Consider the following 13,886-nt stretch of genomic DNA (forward strand, 5'->3'; position numbering starts at 1 on the left):
ACTGACATAGCACTGTGCACACTAGTGTGTATACTGGTGTAACTTATGTCCCTGGGATATGTAAGTTTTGTTGACCTACATGGAAGTGTAGGCAAAGTCTGAGAAATAATATTTTAGAAACCCCATAGGTCATTTCTATACCACAGTGTTTCTTAAACGGTGTTCCGTGGCACACCGGTGTGCCGCAAAGAACAACAGAGTTCAAAATGGCCGCCCTTAAAGGGGCAAGCAACCTTTTTTTTTTTTGGTCAATAACTTTTTTTTTGCTCAACAAAAAATTCTTGGTGTTCTTCATAAAAAAAATTGTTTGGTGTTCCTTGCTCTTAAAAAGTTTAAGAAACACTGCTCTACTGTTTTATGAGATCTAAATTGAAATAGCAAAGTGATGCGTCACCAACAGTAAGATCACACAAGTATACATATTGGCTATGTCTACACTCGCGGCTTCTTGCGTGAGTAATATGCAAATGAGGCTAAGCGTGGAATATCACCGAGCCTTATTTGCATACCTAATGAGCCACCATTTTTTTCAGACGAGGCTCTTGCGCAAGGAGTGTCTACACTGCCCCTTCTTGCGCATGAAAAACCCTCTTGCACAATGCCGTTACACCTATTACTTTTCAGGAAGAACGGAATTGCGCAAGAGGGTTTTTCTTGCGCAAGAAGGGGCAATGTAGACACTCCTTGAGCAAGAGCCTCTTCTGAAAAAAATGGTGGCTCATTAGGTATGCAAATGAGGCTCGGTGATATTCCACACTTAGCCTCATTTGCATATTACTTGCGCAAGAAGCCGTGAGTGTAGACATAGCCATTATGTTTATACTTATTCATGGTAACTGTATCACATAACAACAAAATACGGAAATTTAGATCTGGCAGCACTTCGGTATATACTCTCTTGGATTCAGTGTCCACACATTGGATCCAAACTTGTCTACAGTAGGACAAAAATCAGAATGTGTAATAAAGTGTGTTCTTGAAACATATATGGAAGTCGGTTATACTAAGTCTGGTGTTGTGCTGTATCCATTTGTGGGGTGTAAATTACATTCCCTGAAGGATGTTAAAGAAAATAAGTCTCTGTATAGAATTAATAGGTGTACTGTGAGTTAGGTAATGAACGTCATCATATAAATCATCAACCTGCTGAATAGTCAGGTCTGAGAGTTCCTTTGATTTGTTAGTCCTGCTGGCAGCTATTGTCAATAAAACAGCACACAAATAAGGTAAGGATGGATGTACACATTTGATTTAAAGGTGCTTTCTAGTGATGAATTAATTCACCTTGCTATTTTCTTTATAAAAGTGTTTTTGATCAATTACATGTCCAATCTGATATGAGAACAAAGCTATACTAGAGAATATAAACTGTTGTGTGCAGATGTCAAATAATTCTAGTAGTAAAATCTATTACCACCAATAACTCATTCATCTTCTATTCTGTAGGAATTATTTTCTTTAGGTGAAACTGTTATTTTGCAGGAAAAACACATAGGCAAGTGAAAATACTTTTGTTTGTTGGATCTAGTCATTTCCAGGCATTTTTTCCATACAGATACCATTGGCTTGATTTTGTAGCTTGCTTCCATTTTATCTTACAGTGTTCGTAGAGAGTATTAGGCTCTTTATTAAATTCAGCTTGGTTCATTAAACAAATGAGCTCAGTGAATGCTGCATTAAGCATCTCAAATATTTTTTTTAGAAAAAAATGGAATACTTTAATTGACAATGAAATGTGAGTAAAAATTACCAACATCATGCTAGTTCTACCAATTAACAGTAAGAGTAAATTCCAAAAATCAAGTCTTGCTATGTTTTACTAAGAAATGCATTAATTTGCATTAAACGTATTTATCATGCAGCAAGAGTTTCTAGGACAGGTTTTTTTATTATTTTTATTATTTTGGACTAATGACCTTGAACATAATTATAAAAAATGTGGTTAAGTAGATTTAAGTTTGCAATTTCCCCTACTGACATCAGGTGACTGCTATTTGATACTGCTTGCATTTGAAACATTTTGCAGGGAGTCTTTCTGCATAATTAAGTAAAATCCAACAGCCTTCAATGGCAAAAAGTGTACATGTCTGAAATATGTCCAAGAAAAATGGTGGTTTCTCTAAATGGTAGCAAAAGAGAGACTAAGGCAACCAAAACAAATCAAATGTAACCCATCCAAAACCCTCCCAATCTATTAATATGGAACCCGCCTTTTCTCTTGTACCCCAGCTCTCCATAGGACAGGATTTCTTTCCAGAGTAACAAAACAAAATCAACTGCCCAAAGGAAACCAAGAAATAAAACATTTAAAAACCTTAACCCCATAAGGGGACTGCCTTTGCAATAAAAGTGGGGGGGGAGGGGCAGGAGGAGAATGTGTGGAATGTAGCATTCAAAGAGCCTTAGTCATAATGCTGTAAAAACCTGAGAGAGAAAAGTGCCCAATAGATATTGCATGCAATGCAAGAGTACAGACACCTACCATTTTCTACCCTCTCCTCCTTCAAATGGACACTTCCTGGAGAGGCAAGTTTGTTGGCTTTATTTTTAATTGAAAACTTGTAAGAATTACTTACTGGGAGTCCGGGTGATCCTACTGTACCAGATAAACCTGGATCACCCTTTTCTCCATATCTTCCAGGGCATCCCATCTGTCCTTGCCTTCCTTGATGACCAGGTGGCCCTCTTCTACCAGGTGGGCCAGCAGGACCACGGTCACACAAACAGTGGCCACGATTCCCTACACAAATGCAGGAAAACAACTTTGAACTGGTTGTGACTTGTAACAAACTGAAATATCTTTTATTCTTTTTCTGAATGTAGTCATGTAAGTAAGAGGCTGAATGCCTGTTATAATTCGACCATGGCTGTAGGAAAGAAAGTCATGTCATTTCTTACTCAAGATGTGGAGTTTTTGCACACCATGGAATAAATTCTCTATTGGGGCAATTCCACTGACTTAAATATCATTAAGGTGGCCTGATCCTCCACAAAAGCTCATCATCTAATAAACCATTTTGTTAGTCTTTAAAGTGCTGCACAGTCCTGTCCATTTAGGGAGATGCTATGGAGCTTGCAGGTTCTGGCCTTCGATAGTGAAACAAAATCATGGAGCTCAGCTAAGGTCTCTTCTGCATTGGAATCTACTATTTATGTATACTCACCCTTTTCTCCTTTTTCACCTCTTCTTCCAATGGGCCCCCTTAGTCCTTGAATTCCTGGTTGTCCAGGGAGCCCTTTGCCATGACAAACTATACCTTAAGAAGAAACATAGCACATATTTGGACTGAATATTACAGTTTAGGTAACATTCTCTCCCTTTCCTCTGTCCCTCCCCCTTATTCATTGGGATACTCAATGAATAGCTAGATATCTTATGAAGTGATTTGCAAGTTACTGAATATTGCATTGCATTAAATATCTCTGCATTAAATATTGCATTAAATATCTCTGGAGATATTTAAGAGTAGGTTAGATAAATGTCTATCAGGGATGGTCTAGACAGTATTTGGTCCTGCCATGGGGGCAGGGGACTGGACTCAATGACCTCTCGAGGTCCCTTCCAGTCCAAGTATTCTATGATTCTATGATTGTTCTTGGAGTAATATTAGAAGATAGAAGAGATAAAAGAAAGGTCTTGCCAATTACTACTCTCTGATGCTGGGTTTTTTTTTGTATTAGAATACTAAAGTTCATATTTTTAATGGAGGTTGATTTGGGTAAATTTCTTTTGGTTTGATCATGACTTCTGGATTTAGCTTCAGATTTTCAATGCAAAATAGGCAATTGAGATCTACATACTCCTCGCATTTTAACTGATGTGGTTCTCTGGTAGTTAAGCCTTGAAAACAAAGGCCTGATTGTAATCATAATTATATTGGTTTAAATCAGGAGTATGTCCACGGAATCAAAAGAAGTTAAATGCAAGTACCCAACCTACAAATAATTAATCTATTATATAATGCTTATATAGAGCCAGTTTTTCAGCTAAGGATATGGTCTTAAAAAAAATGCATTGCAAACCATACTGAGCTTGTTTCTGTTTACTACTGCCATTCACCTTTTGCAGTCAATTTACACAAGTACAAAACTGTGCGGTTCAGACATGTTGACTTTTCACACCCCCTCTGTATTGGTATAAAGGCTGCACAAGGTGCAGGGCAAAAGAAAATTAGGCACGCTATTTTTTTTAAAGCAAGGATACTTACAGCTGTCCTTTCCCCACTGGACTCTTCCAACAATTCTATTGCTCTCTATCAAACCAGAACAGCTCAAAAGGGAGAACTAGGCCATCAACTTTTTACAATGACTACTCTGGCTTCTTTCTAAATCTTGACTTTTCAATGATTATTGGTGAACAATTAGATCTAGTTTGGTTTATAAAAAACATTTTCCCTGCATCCAACATAAAATTAATTAATCTAATTGAGTGGAAAAGACCTTCCATTCAAAAGCTAAACCCACACACATATATTATTTATAACAATCCTCACACAGGACACATCTGATATTTTCTTACCAGGTGATCCAGGCAAACCCTGTCTTCCTTGTGCTCCTGGTAATCCAGGTACTCCAGGAGACCCTGGTCTTCCAGGAGTTGATTCAGCTTTTCCAGGAAGACCAGGGTCCCCTTGAGAACCTTTAGGACCTTGTTCCCCACAGGCTCCTGGCAGTCCAGAGAGGCCTATTGGGAAAATAGGTAAGTATTAACTATAAAGTGTAATTGTGAATACTTAGGAGAACTGTAGAAATTATGGGCCATACAGAACCTTCCTATGAAAAGCCTCCATTGTAGGGAATAGAAAAGCCAAGGTGTCTGGAGTTTATCTTGTGGAATTTGTAATTGGTATTTTCCTTTGGGGAAATCTGTTTGAGGCTGCTGAGGAAGAAGGGGCATGGCTGTCAAATCCTTTGTTTTCTCCTCGGGATTCATGGGGAAAGGAAGCTCCAGTCTTTTGGAGAATCTGTTCCCTCTCCCCAAAACCCTCATACGTCTACCAGCAAGGAGTAGGGGTTTTTTAGCAGAATTAACTCCCTGTAGTTCAGAAGGTTGTGTTTTCACTAGGGCCATTGGAGAGGATGTAAAGTGAAGTGAATGTCATCTTCTTCCACCTGGGCATATCACCCCAATCCAAAGCTACAAAGACCTAACCATGTGATGTTGGTTCTACAGAACTGTTACAGGCTCCTGGGGAGAGGAAGAACACAACACAGCAATATTGCTCTCCTTTTCTCCATAAAGGTCTTTTCTCACTTGTTTTCTGATAGAGGGTAATTTAAGTCTTTTCCATGATATATATAACATACTGTGTTCATATGTACACAGACACCCACATGAGCAGTAACAACACAGACACCCACATGAGCACAGACACCCACATGAGCAGTAACAACAAGACCTAACCATGTGATGTTGGTTCTACAGAGCTGTTACAGGCTCCTGGGGAGAGGAAGAACACAACACAGCAATATTGCTCCCCTTTTCTCCATAAAGGTCTTTTCTCACTTGTTTTCTGATAGAGGGTAATTTAAGTCTTGTCCATGATATATATAACATACTGTGTTCATGTACACAGACACCCACATGAGCAGTAACAACACAAATGAAAAGGGTGTTAAGGTTTACAACATGCTTCAGTAAAGTTCCACTAATACAAAAAACCAGTGTTATCCTTTCCTTAGAAAAACTCATTTTCGCCACTTAAATTACTCAAACATAAGCGAGTCTGAAATGAACTGTTAAAGGATCCAGCTCATTCCCCACTAATGGGTAATCCTTTCTCACTCAGCATCACTCTACCTGATTTACATGGCCTCCCCACATTTAGTGTTGCAAAGGTTAAAATAACACAACAGGCCTGGTCTATGCTGACAATTTCTAATGGCAGGTGGATCAAGTATAGTATACAAAGCTCAGAGTTTATGGTTTACCAGTCTATGATCTCTTACTTGCCCCATCTTCGCCAGGTCTTCCCAATGGGCCCGGAGGACCAGTTAGTCCAATTGACCCATTATCTCCAGAAGGACCTGGTGATCCAGTATCCCCTTGAGGACCTATACAGGATTATAGGAAATGGCAAGTTAAAACCTTGTGCAATTGACCACTTTTAAGATGCAGCTAGTTTAAAATGCAGTTGAAATGATGATTTGGGAGCCATTCATAATTAAAATACATCATCTTTTCTTTATCATACTGGTTTCAATGAGAATTAACTTACTTATAAAGAAGTGGAATGGCGTTGCTTTTACCACTGGAACCCTTCCCTTTTATTACATACATTATTTTAAATCTTGTGCCATTTAGCACAAGATATCTATTTGTTATGTATTGAAAGATGGCTACAAAAGTGTTTGTCCAAAATAAATAAATAAAGTTCATAAACAGAAAATGCCATTACCGGATGTTGACTACGTATATAAAAGAAAGCCATTTTCTAATTAAAGCACATTATTAATATAATCCTAGGTGAATGACCCAAGAACATAAGTATTATTATTTATTATTATAGCCATACACCAATAAAAGACCATTTATATCTGATCCCACACAGCTGAAAAACACTGAGGGCATATATACACTAGGAAATTATTTTGAAATGAAATAATAGCTCCTGAAATAACCATTTCAAAATAGTGGGTCCACACTACAGTAGAGCTTTGAAATTAATCCGAGGTAGGTTCTCTTAATGTGGGTGCACTACCTTAATTTAGAGTGCCAGGAAACACTGGGGAGTAATCACTCTGAAGGACTCTGGGGAGTAGTTATTTCCAAACAGCAGCAATGGACATCCACACTACCGGTATTTCGAAATAACTATTTCAAAATAAGCGTTATTCCTCATGGAAAGCAGGAGTTGTTATTTCGAAATAACAGGCTTGGTAATGTGGATGCTCCACTTGTTATTTTGAAATAAGGGGAGTTATTTCGAAATAACTCCCTAGTATAGATCAGGGCTGAGTTTTAAGCAGGAATAGCAAAATACTGATATCAATTCTACTCTCAGTTAACATTCAAATAACCTCACAAATCTCCTCCCCCCCCCCCCCATTTCAATAAAGTATTTAACCATATGTTTAACCTTAAATCTCATTTACGCACAGGCCAATGAAAACAACAGAAATACAACTATTTACTTCTACTGCCTGTGGATCAGGCTCTTGCTGAAGAGAAGTACTCTGCAGAATTGGGGCTTGAGTGGGGGTGACAATGCACCAATGGGAGCAGATCTGGTCCCACTGTATATTCTGAGTTTGTCTGCACTAAAAAACACGGGGGCTGTGTCTACACTGGACCACTTATTCCGGAAAATCAGCCGCTTTTCCGGAATAAGCTGCGAGCTGTCTACACTGGCCCTTGAATTTCCGGAAAAGCAACGACGCTCTACTGTACAAAATCAGCCGCTATTCCGGAAAAGCTACGCTGCTCCCTCTCGGGCATAAGTCCTTATTCCGGAACACTGTTCCGGAAAAGGGCGAGTGTAGACAGCCCAGTAATCTTTTCCGGAAAAAAGCCCCGATCGCGAAAATGACGATCGGGGCTCTTTTCCGGAAAAGCGCGTCTACATTGGCCACAGATGCTTTTCCGGAAAAAGGGCTTTTCCGGAAAAGCAGCCTGCCACTGTAGACGCTCTTTTTCCAGAAATACTTATAACGAAGACTATTCTGTTTTAAGCATATCCGGAAATTCATGCCAGTGTAGACACAGCCACACATAATAACAACCATTGCAAAGTCTCAGAGCCTAGATCTACAGAGCCAGTCTTGCACTAAATATAGCACTAAAAATGTCAGTGTAGATATTGCTGTGGAGATGGAACATGGACTCTGAAATTTGGCTCCCTCTCAAAATCCAGCCAAGTGGGAATATCCACACTGCTATTTTCAGCACTGTAACGGGATCCCTGGGAGCCTACGTCTGCGGACCCAGGCTCTGAGACTCACTGCTTGGTCTTTTCTTGCTGTGTAGATGTACCCACTGCATGGGGAAGTTAATTCTTTGTTGAAATGAATCTCCTCTGTATGTGTCTATTGCATGAATCTTGCAAATATGAGATCATTGTTGAAATGAATCTCCTCTGTATGTGTCTATTGCATGAATCTTGCAAATATGAGATCATTTTAATCGCCAATGATAATACTGTATTAGGCATATTATTCTGTTACAAGTTTGCCAGCATATAAAACCATACTGAAATATGAAATATACATTTTGAAATGTATGCTAATATGGTACAGTTTTTAAAAATGGAGAAACCCAGAAATTCTGGCCCTATCAAAGTCAATGGGAGTTTTGCTGTCAAGTTCAATACAGTGAGGATTTCAACCAAAGAACGCAAGCCCAGACTTCAGTTGATGACAAAAATTCACGTTATGGCAATTGTGAATGTAAGAATTCAGAAATGCAATGGGAGTTGTGCTCTGCTCATCTGCAGGCCAGTTCTGGTTCTCTTCTTCCCAGCTTTTTTCTAAATATGCTTAGATCTAAGAACCAGGAATAAACTGACAGATCTGGGTGTGTTTGTGTGTGCTCTGAGGTCCTGCAAGCATGTGTTTCATCTGAAATACACACTTAGGGCCAAATCCTGTTCTTATACATCCTATGAATTACACTGACACCAACAAAATAGAGGGAATGGCACAGTGTGGCCAGTAAAGATGCAGCGTTGTTAGGTGCTTAGTGCACTCAGCACTCATCAATTCATTTCAGCATTCCAGAGCACAGATTAATTAAAAACCAAGTGAAACCTTTCATAGCAACAGGTGGTGTTCCAAAAAATCCAGGCAGGCCTGGTTGCCCTCGTTCTCCACGATCCCCCTGTAAAAAATCATTATGTTTAGTGACAGCAGTGCAGTTTGACACCATGTAACTAAAGGTGGTAAGAAAATCCATACACACAAGATGGCATGGCAACCTTACTTCTGATGTCTTAATTTCTGAGGCCATTTGATAATGTCTATATCAAATGGCAGATTGATGCTGCGGAAGTCGATCTTCCAGTGGTCAATCTAGTGGTTCTAGTAAGGACCTGCATGCCCCGCCCCCCCTCGACTCCAGTGTCTCCCACAGTTGCAGTCTCCACTGTGAGGATGCCAGAGAAATTTGGCTTAAGGTAAATCGACTCCTGCTATGTTATTTACATAGCTGAAGTTTCATATCTTAAGCTGACCTTCCAGTTTGGTATAGGCCTGCCCTGAGTGGTTGACTCTGAAACCTTAACATTTTAAATTTATTTTTCATTTTTTAAAAAGTACTATAAAAACTACTCAATATCTTTGAGTATCGGTGGCTAACTTGGATAAATTGCTGAAACGTGTTTTGTCTACTTGAATTTTCAGAGCTCTGACAGTCAGATCTGGTTACATTAGTATACTGCATTAAGCACAAGTGATACTTAGTCAATTATAGGATCTATAGCACATTATTATAACATACTAGGCTTATTATAATATACTAGAGGGCAGTACCCCCGGCTTGCTACAATTGCCAACCGCCCTCTCTCACGCTACCAGAGAGGGCCAGGCTGAAGCGTGGCAACCCCATTTCAGCTACCAGGGAGTTAGACTGAGGCCGCTGCTGGTCTGGCTCTCTCCCTCCAGCTGCTAGGGGGTTGGGCTCTCTCCGTGCGGCTGCTGGGAGGGGTTGGGCCAGGCTGAGGCAGAGATGACACTCTTCCCGGTGCCAGGAGGGGCCGGGTTGAGGCTCTTCACCCTACTCCCCTCGCTGCTGGGAAGGGTCCAAGGTTGCTCCAGCCCTGGCTCTTCCCCCTTTCCCCAAGGCCACCCAGGCTCTTGGGGGCCCCTCTAGTCCTTTCCCCCCACCCCGGTTACTGGGGAGAGCCCTGGGCAGGTCCGGCTCTTCCCAGCACCCAGAGGCTGAGGGTGCCCTGGCCCTTGCACCCACGTGGCTGGCCCCAGGGGCCTGGCAGTTTCCTGCGGGGGAGGAGGGCAGGAGAGAGCCCCACCCCACAGCAGCAAATGCATGCTTCCCTGCAAGCCAAATCTGGTGTGGAGTCTTGGGGGGCTTCTCCTCTTCCCAGCCCCCCACTGCAGGAAGCTGCCGCTGGCACTCTAATCTTGCAAGCGGTGGAAGGGTTCAAGGCTGGAGCGCCAGGCAGGAGGCAACCCGAACACCTGGCCCGAGACAGGAGGAGATGCCTCGCTGGGTCCCGGAGTGTTGGGGCCCCAAAGGGCAGTGAGAAGCTACTGCTGCCGCCCCTGGCCCACCTCTGCAGGGGAGCCAGGGACCAGCGGGGAGCCCAAGGCACCCCCCTAGGAGGAGTTGGGGGGAACCCTGAGCTATGGTCACTGCTTCCCTTTCTGCAGACTCTGCTTAGGCTAGGGGGTGGGGCGACGCACAGTCATGTGATGACATCACTCTGTCGCCGCACAGTAAAAGGTTTTTCATATAGAAAGAGATTTAATAATATTCACATTTAGCAAGTAAAATGTAGTTATTTGATTTAACATTTTATACAAGAATGGGAATTTTTTTTTCATAATGACAGGCAAACACTGACAATAAAGCAAAAAGATTTTCATCCTGAAAAAAAAAGAAAATATAATAGGCTTATTCCTCTGCTTTCAAATCTGCAAACTATTTTAAGATCTGCTAAAATATATTTAAGGCTATTTGCTGGCAGTAAATATGTATATAATATTTGGACTAGAGTAGATTGATTTCTACAGTACACTTAGGAAGATACAGTTCCAACCCTTTAATTCTTACAAGGTAATTTTAGAATGACAGAATGAATGGAGAGAAGCAGGCTGAGGTCATGTAGTTACTTGTAAAATCTTTGCAACATGAACTAATTTTTGTTCTCTGTTTGTAATGGGCAATGGAGCCTTAGTCCATTATTGGGGCTCCTATCTGCTACAACAATACAAATAATAATGTGATATTAAATGACTTAGTTTAGATGTGTGCACCATGATGATTCAATCAAAATTTGTCTGTTTGTTAATCTTTATTGCTGCCTCAATTGTTTCAGACATCATAAAAGGAATAATTTGAATGTGGAGAGAGGGCTGTGGTTTGACAAGCTAGTACACTGAAATGATCTTAGCTGATCAAAACATACTGGCTGTGTCTAGACTGCATCCCTTTTCCGTAAAAGGGATGCAAATTAGACACATCGCAATTGCAAATGAAGTGGGGATTTAACCCCCTCTCCCCCCCACTTCATTTGCATGAACATGGCTGACGCTTTTTTTCCGGCTCGGGGCTTTTTAAAGAGGAATAAGGGATCTTTCAGAAAAGGCTTTATTTTCTGAAAGATCCCCGTCTAGACTGGCGCTTTTTTCCAGCAAAGCCCCGAGCCGCAAAAAAAGCAGCAGCCATGTTTATGCAAATGAAGCGGGGGGGATTTAAATCCCCGCTTCATTTGCAATTGCGATGTGTCTAATTTACATCCCTTTTACGGAAAAGGGATGCAGTCTAGACACAGCCAAGGATTTCTGCACTTTTACCTTTATGCCTGCATAACCAGCATGACCAGGAACACCAGGAACTCCATTTTCCCCCTAGAACCAATGACAGAAATATCTCTGTGTATTAATTCAACAGAACTATGTGCCATGCACTTAAATATTTACTATAAATTAGTCAATTACCATACAATACTATGACCTGTTAATAATAATTTTGCATTGTTTCATAGCACTTTATTTTTTGTCAATGATACATTTTTATGGGCTCTCTTATGTTAAAAGATAACTTAACTGTTACCTAGTTATTTCGAGAGTGCCTAGGGACCCACTGTAGCAGAAGAATAGCACAAGCTCGTTAGTGATGCATGTCCTTGCTGCAAGCAGACAACTATTGCCTAATCCAGCTGATTGGTTGCTGATTGGTCAACCCTTAACAACAACCATTAGGTGGGAAACAGCATCACTTTAGCTCCATCTGAAGCCAGACTGTCTCCTTTCTTGATCAGGTCTATTAATATACCTGGTACCCAACCAGCTACAATGGGTAGAGAGTGGGTTTAATTCATTAGCCATGTATGAAGGCAAATAACACAAGCGGGATAAATACTTGGGCATGCAATTGAGGAGTGAATAATTTGCACAGAAGTACAATTCATGATTAGTGTAACTGTGGCCTGAATAAGATGTAGTGAGTACAGCTGGAAGGAAAAGGAGAAAGATTACGTAAATATAGGTGTGTCCACTCTACTTTAAATCTGGTATGATGCATAGATTCAGAACCCAGATTTACAGCAGACTGTATTGAAAACTGCCATCTCCTCAACCAGAAGACCATATAATGTCAAAAGAAAAATGTAGGTGTAATGTCAAAAGAAAAAGTGACAAGCCACCATGCTATACCTGTGTCATTTGAGTTTCTGATCATCTTACCTTTATTCCTGGAAAACCTACAGCTCCACAGGAACCAGGGCTACCCTAATAAAAGCAAGTAGAATGAAAACCAAAACAGAAACTAGTCTTACATTACTGCTTGTATCTATTTCCAAATTGATTAATTAAAAGTTCATTCTTAGTTTTTTCACAGCAACTTGTGTATTTATTGGCTATAATATTCATCAGGACAGAGGCGAATATAGGGCAGGGCGAGCGGGGCGGCCGCACCGGGCCCCGCGCTTCAAGAAGCTCCGCGTATGCACCGTGTCAAAGGGGGGGCCCTGCGAAATTGGGCTGCCCTGGGCCCCGCAAAATCGTCATCTGCCCCTGCATCAGGATCTCATTTCTGCAACATTTTTTCAAACTTAAGGGTGGGCATGACTTTGAACAATGGCTCAAAGTCAAATGAGATCAGAGCCTATCCTAATTTTTACTATACTGTGTTATAAAGAGCCTTAGAAAAGTCTGATGTGAGAAATACGATAAACATGAAAACTTAGTTTTCAGACTCAAAGTATGCTATATATAAAACTAAGATTAATTTTAAGCATCCTAAATTCTTATAATAAAGTATTCTAAAATATATAAACTAACTATGATGAGTACTTGAGATTTTTTATTTTGAAGTGTCCTTACCTGCATTCCAGGGACTCCAGGAATACCTTTTTCACCCTTTTCTCCATTTCCAGGTGCACCCTATTATCATTCAAAACACTTTGTTTAAACAGATTACCCAAACAAGACAGTTATAGATAATTTATAATGTGACCATGGGCAGAAAAAGTAAAAACACAGATAGTCATGTTATAGATTTCATCTACAACCACTAGTTAGGGCTAGAGATCTTACATTGACTTGACATTCCCTCTATCCCAGGGTCCATTGCCTTTTGTTACCCAGGAGAAGACATACCTGTTTTCATCTTTTAACATCTCATTTTAACATGTTCTCAAAGAGGATCTTTCTAGCTAAGAGTAATCTTTGGGATTTGTAAGGGACCAGCCCATATGCCTGTTATAAAGCAACAGGAACATAATTTATTTATAACATTATTGGCAAGGAGGGATAATGCACAAGAAACAAGTTTTTTAAAATAATTCATAAAGAGAAAAGGCAGTTCTTACCCACAACTGCTGAAGCCCCAATTTTGCCTACCAACCTATATGGAGTAGTCCCAGTGACTTGCTTTTCTGTGTAGCAGGAAATGGCCAAAAGAAAAAGGGGCTGGGCTCAATGTACAAAAATATAATACTTTGAACCAATCTTACTTCTCAGCAAGGCTGTGTCTACACTGGCACCCTTTTCCGGAAATGCTTAAAACAGAACAGTTTTCCGTTATAAGTATTTCCGGAACAGCGCATCTACATTGGCAGGATGCTCTTCCGGAAAAGCACTTTTTCCGGAAAAGCGTCCGTGGCCAATGTAGACATGCTTTTCCGGAAAAAAGCCCCGATCGTCATTTTCGCGATCGGGGCTTTTTTGCGGAAAAGACTACTGTGCTGTCTACACTGGCCCTTTTCCGG

The 13,886-nt window shown here is 40.7% G+C and overlaps 1 protein-coding gene across 1 annotated transcript in view; it reads right to left on the reverse strand.

Annotated features, from left to right (window-relative positions):
• COL4A4 (collagen type IV alpha 4 chain) overlaps window positions 1-13,886 on the reverse strand; it is a 112,919-nt gene that overhangs the window by 53,584 nt on the left and 45,449 nt on the right. Inside the window, exons 14-21 of the mRNA XM_075937591.1 lie at window positions 13,000-13,059; window positions 12,361-12,405; window positions 11,470-11,523; window positions 8,746-8,815; window positions 5,950-6,054; window positions 4,520-4,684; window positions 3,165-3,257; window positions 2,577-2,740 (exon numbers count right to left, since the gene is read on the reverse strand). Of these exons, the coding sequence (XP_075793706.1) occupies window positions 2,577-2,740; window positions 3,165-3,257; window positions 4,520-4,684; window positions 5,950-6,054; window positions 8,746-8,815; window positions 11,470-11,523; window positions 12,361-12,405; window positions 13,000-13,059 (756 nt within the window). The remainder of the gene's footprint in view (window positions 1-2,576; window positions 2,741-3,164; window positions 3,258-4,519; window positions 4,685-5,949; window positions 6,055-8,745; window positions 8,816-11,469; window positions 11,524-12,360; window positions 12,406-12,999; window positions 13,060-13,886) is intronic.

The sequence above is a fragment of the Pelodiscus sinensis genome, chromosome 10, assembly GCF_049634645.1.
Source record: "Pelodiscus sinensis isolate JC-2024 chromosome 10, ASM4963464v1, whole genome shotgun sequence".
In the NCBI taxonomy this organism is placed as follows: domain Eukaryota; kingdom Metazoa; phylum Chordata; order Testudines; family Trionychidae; genus Pelodiscus; species Pelodiscus sinensis.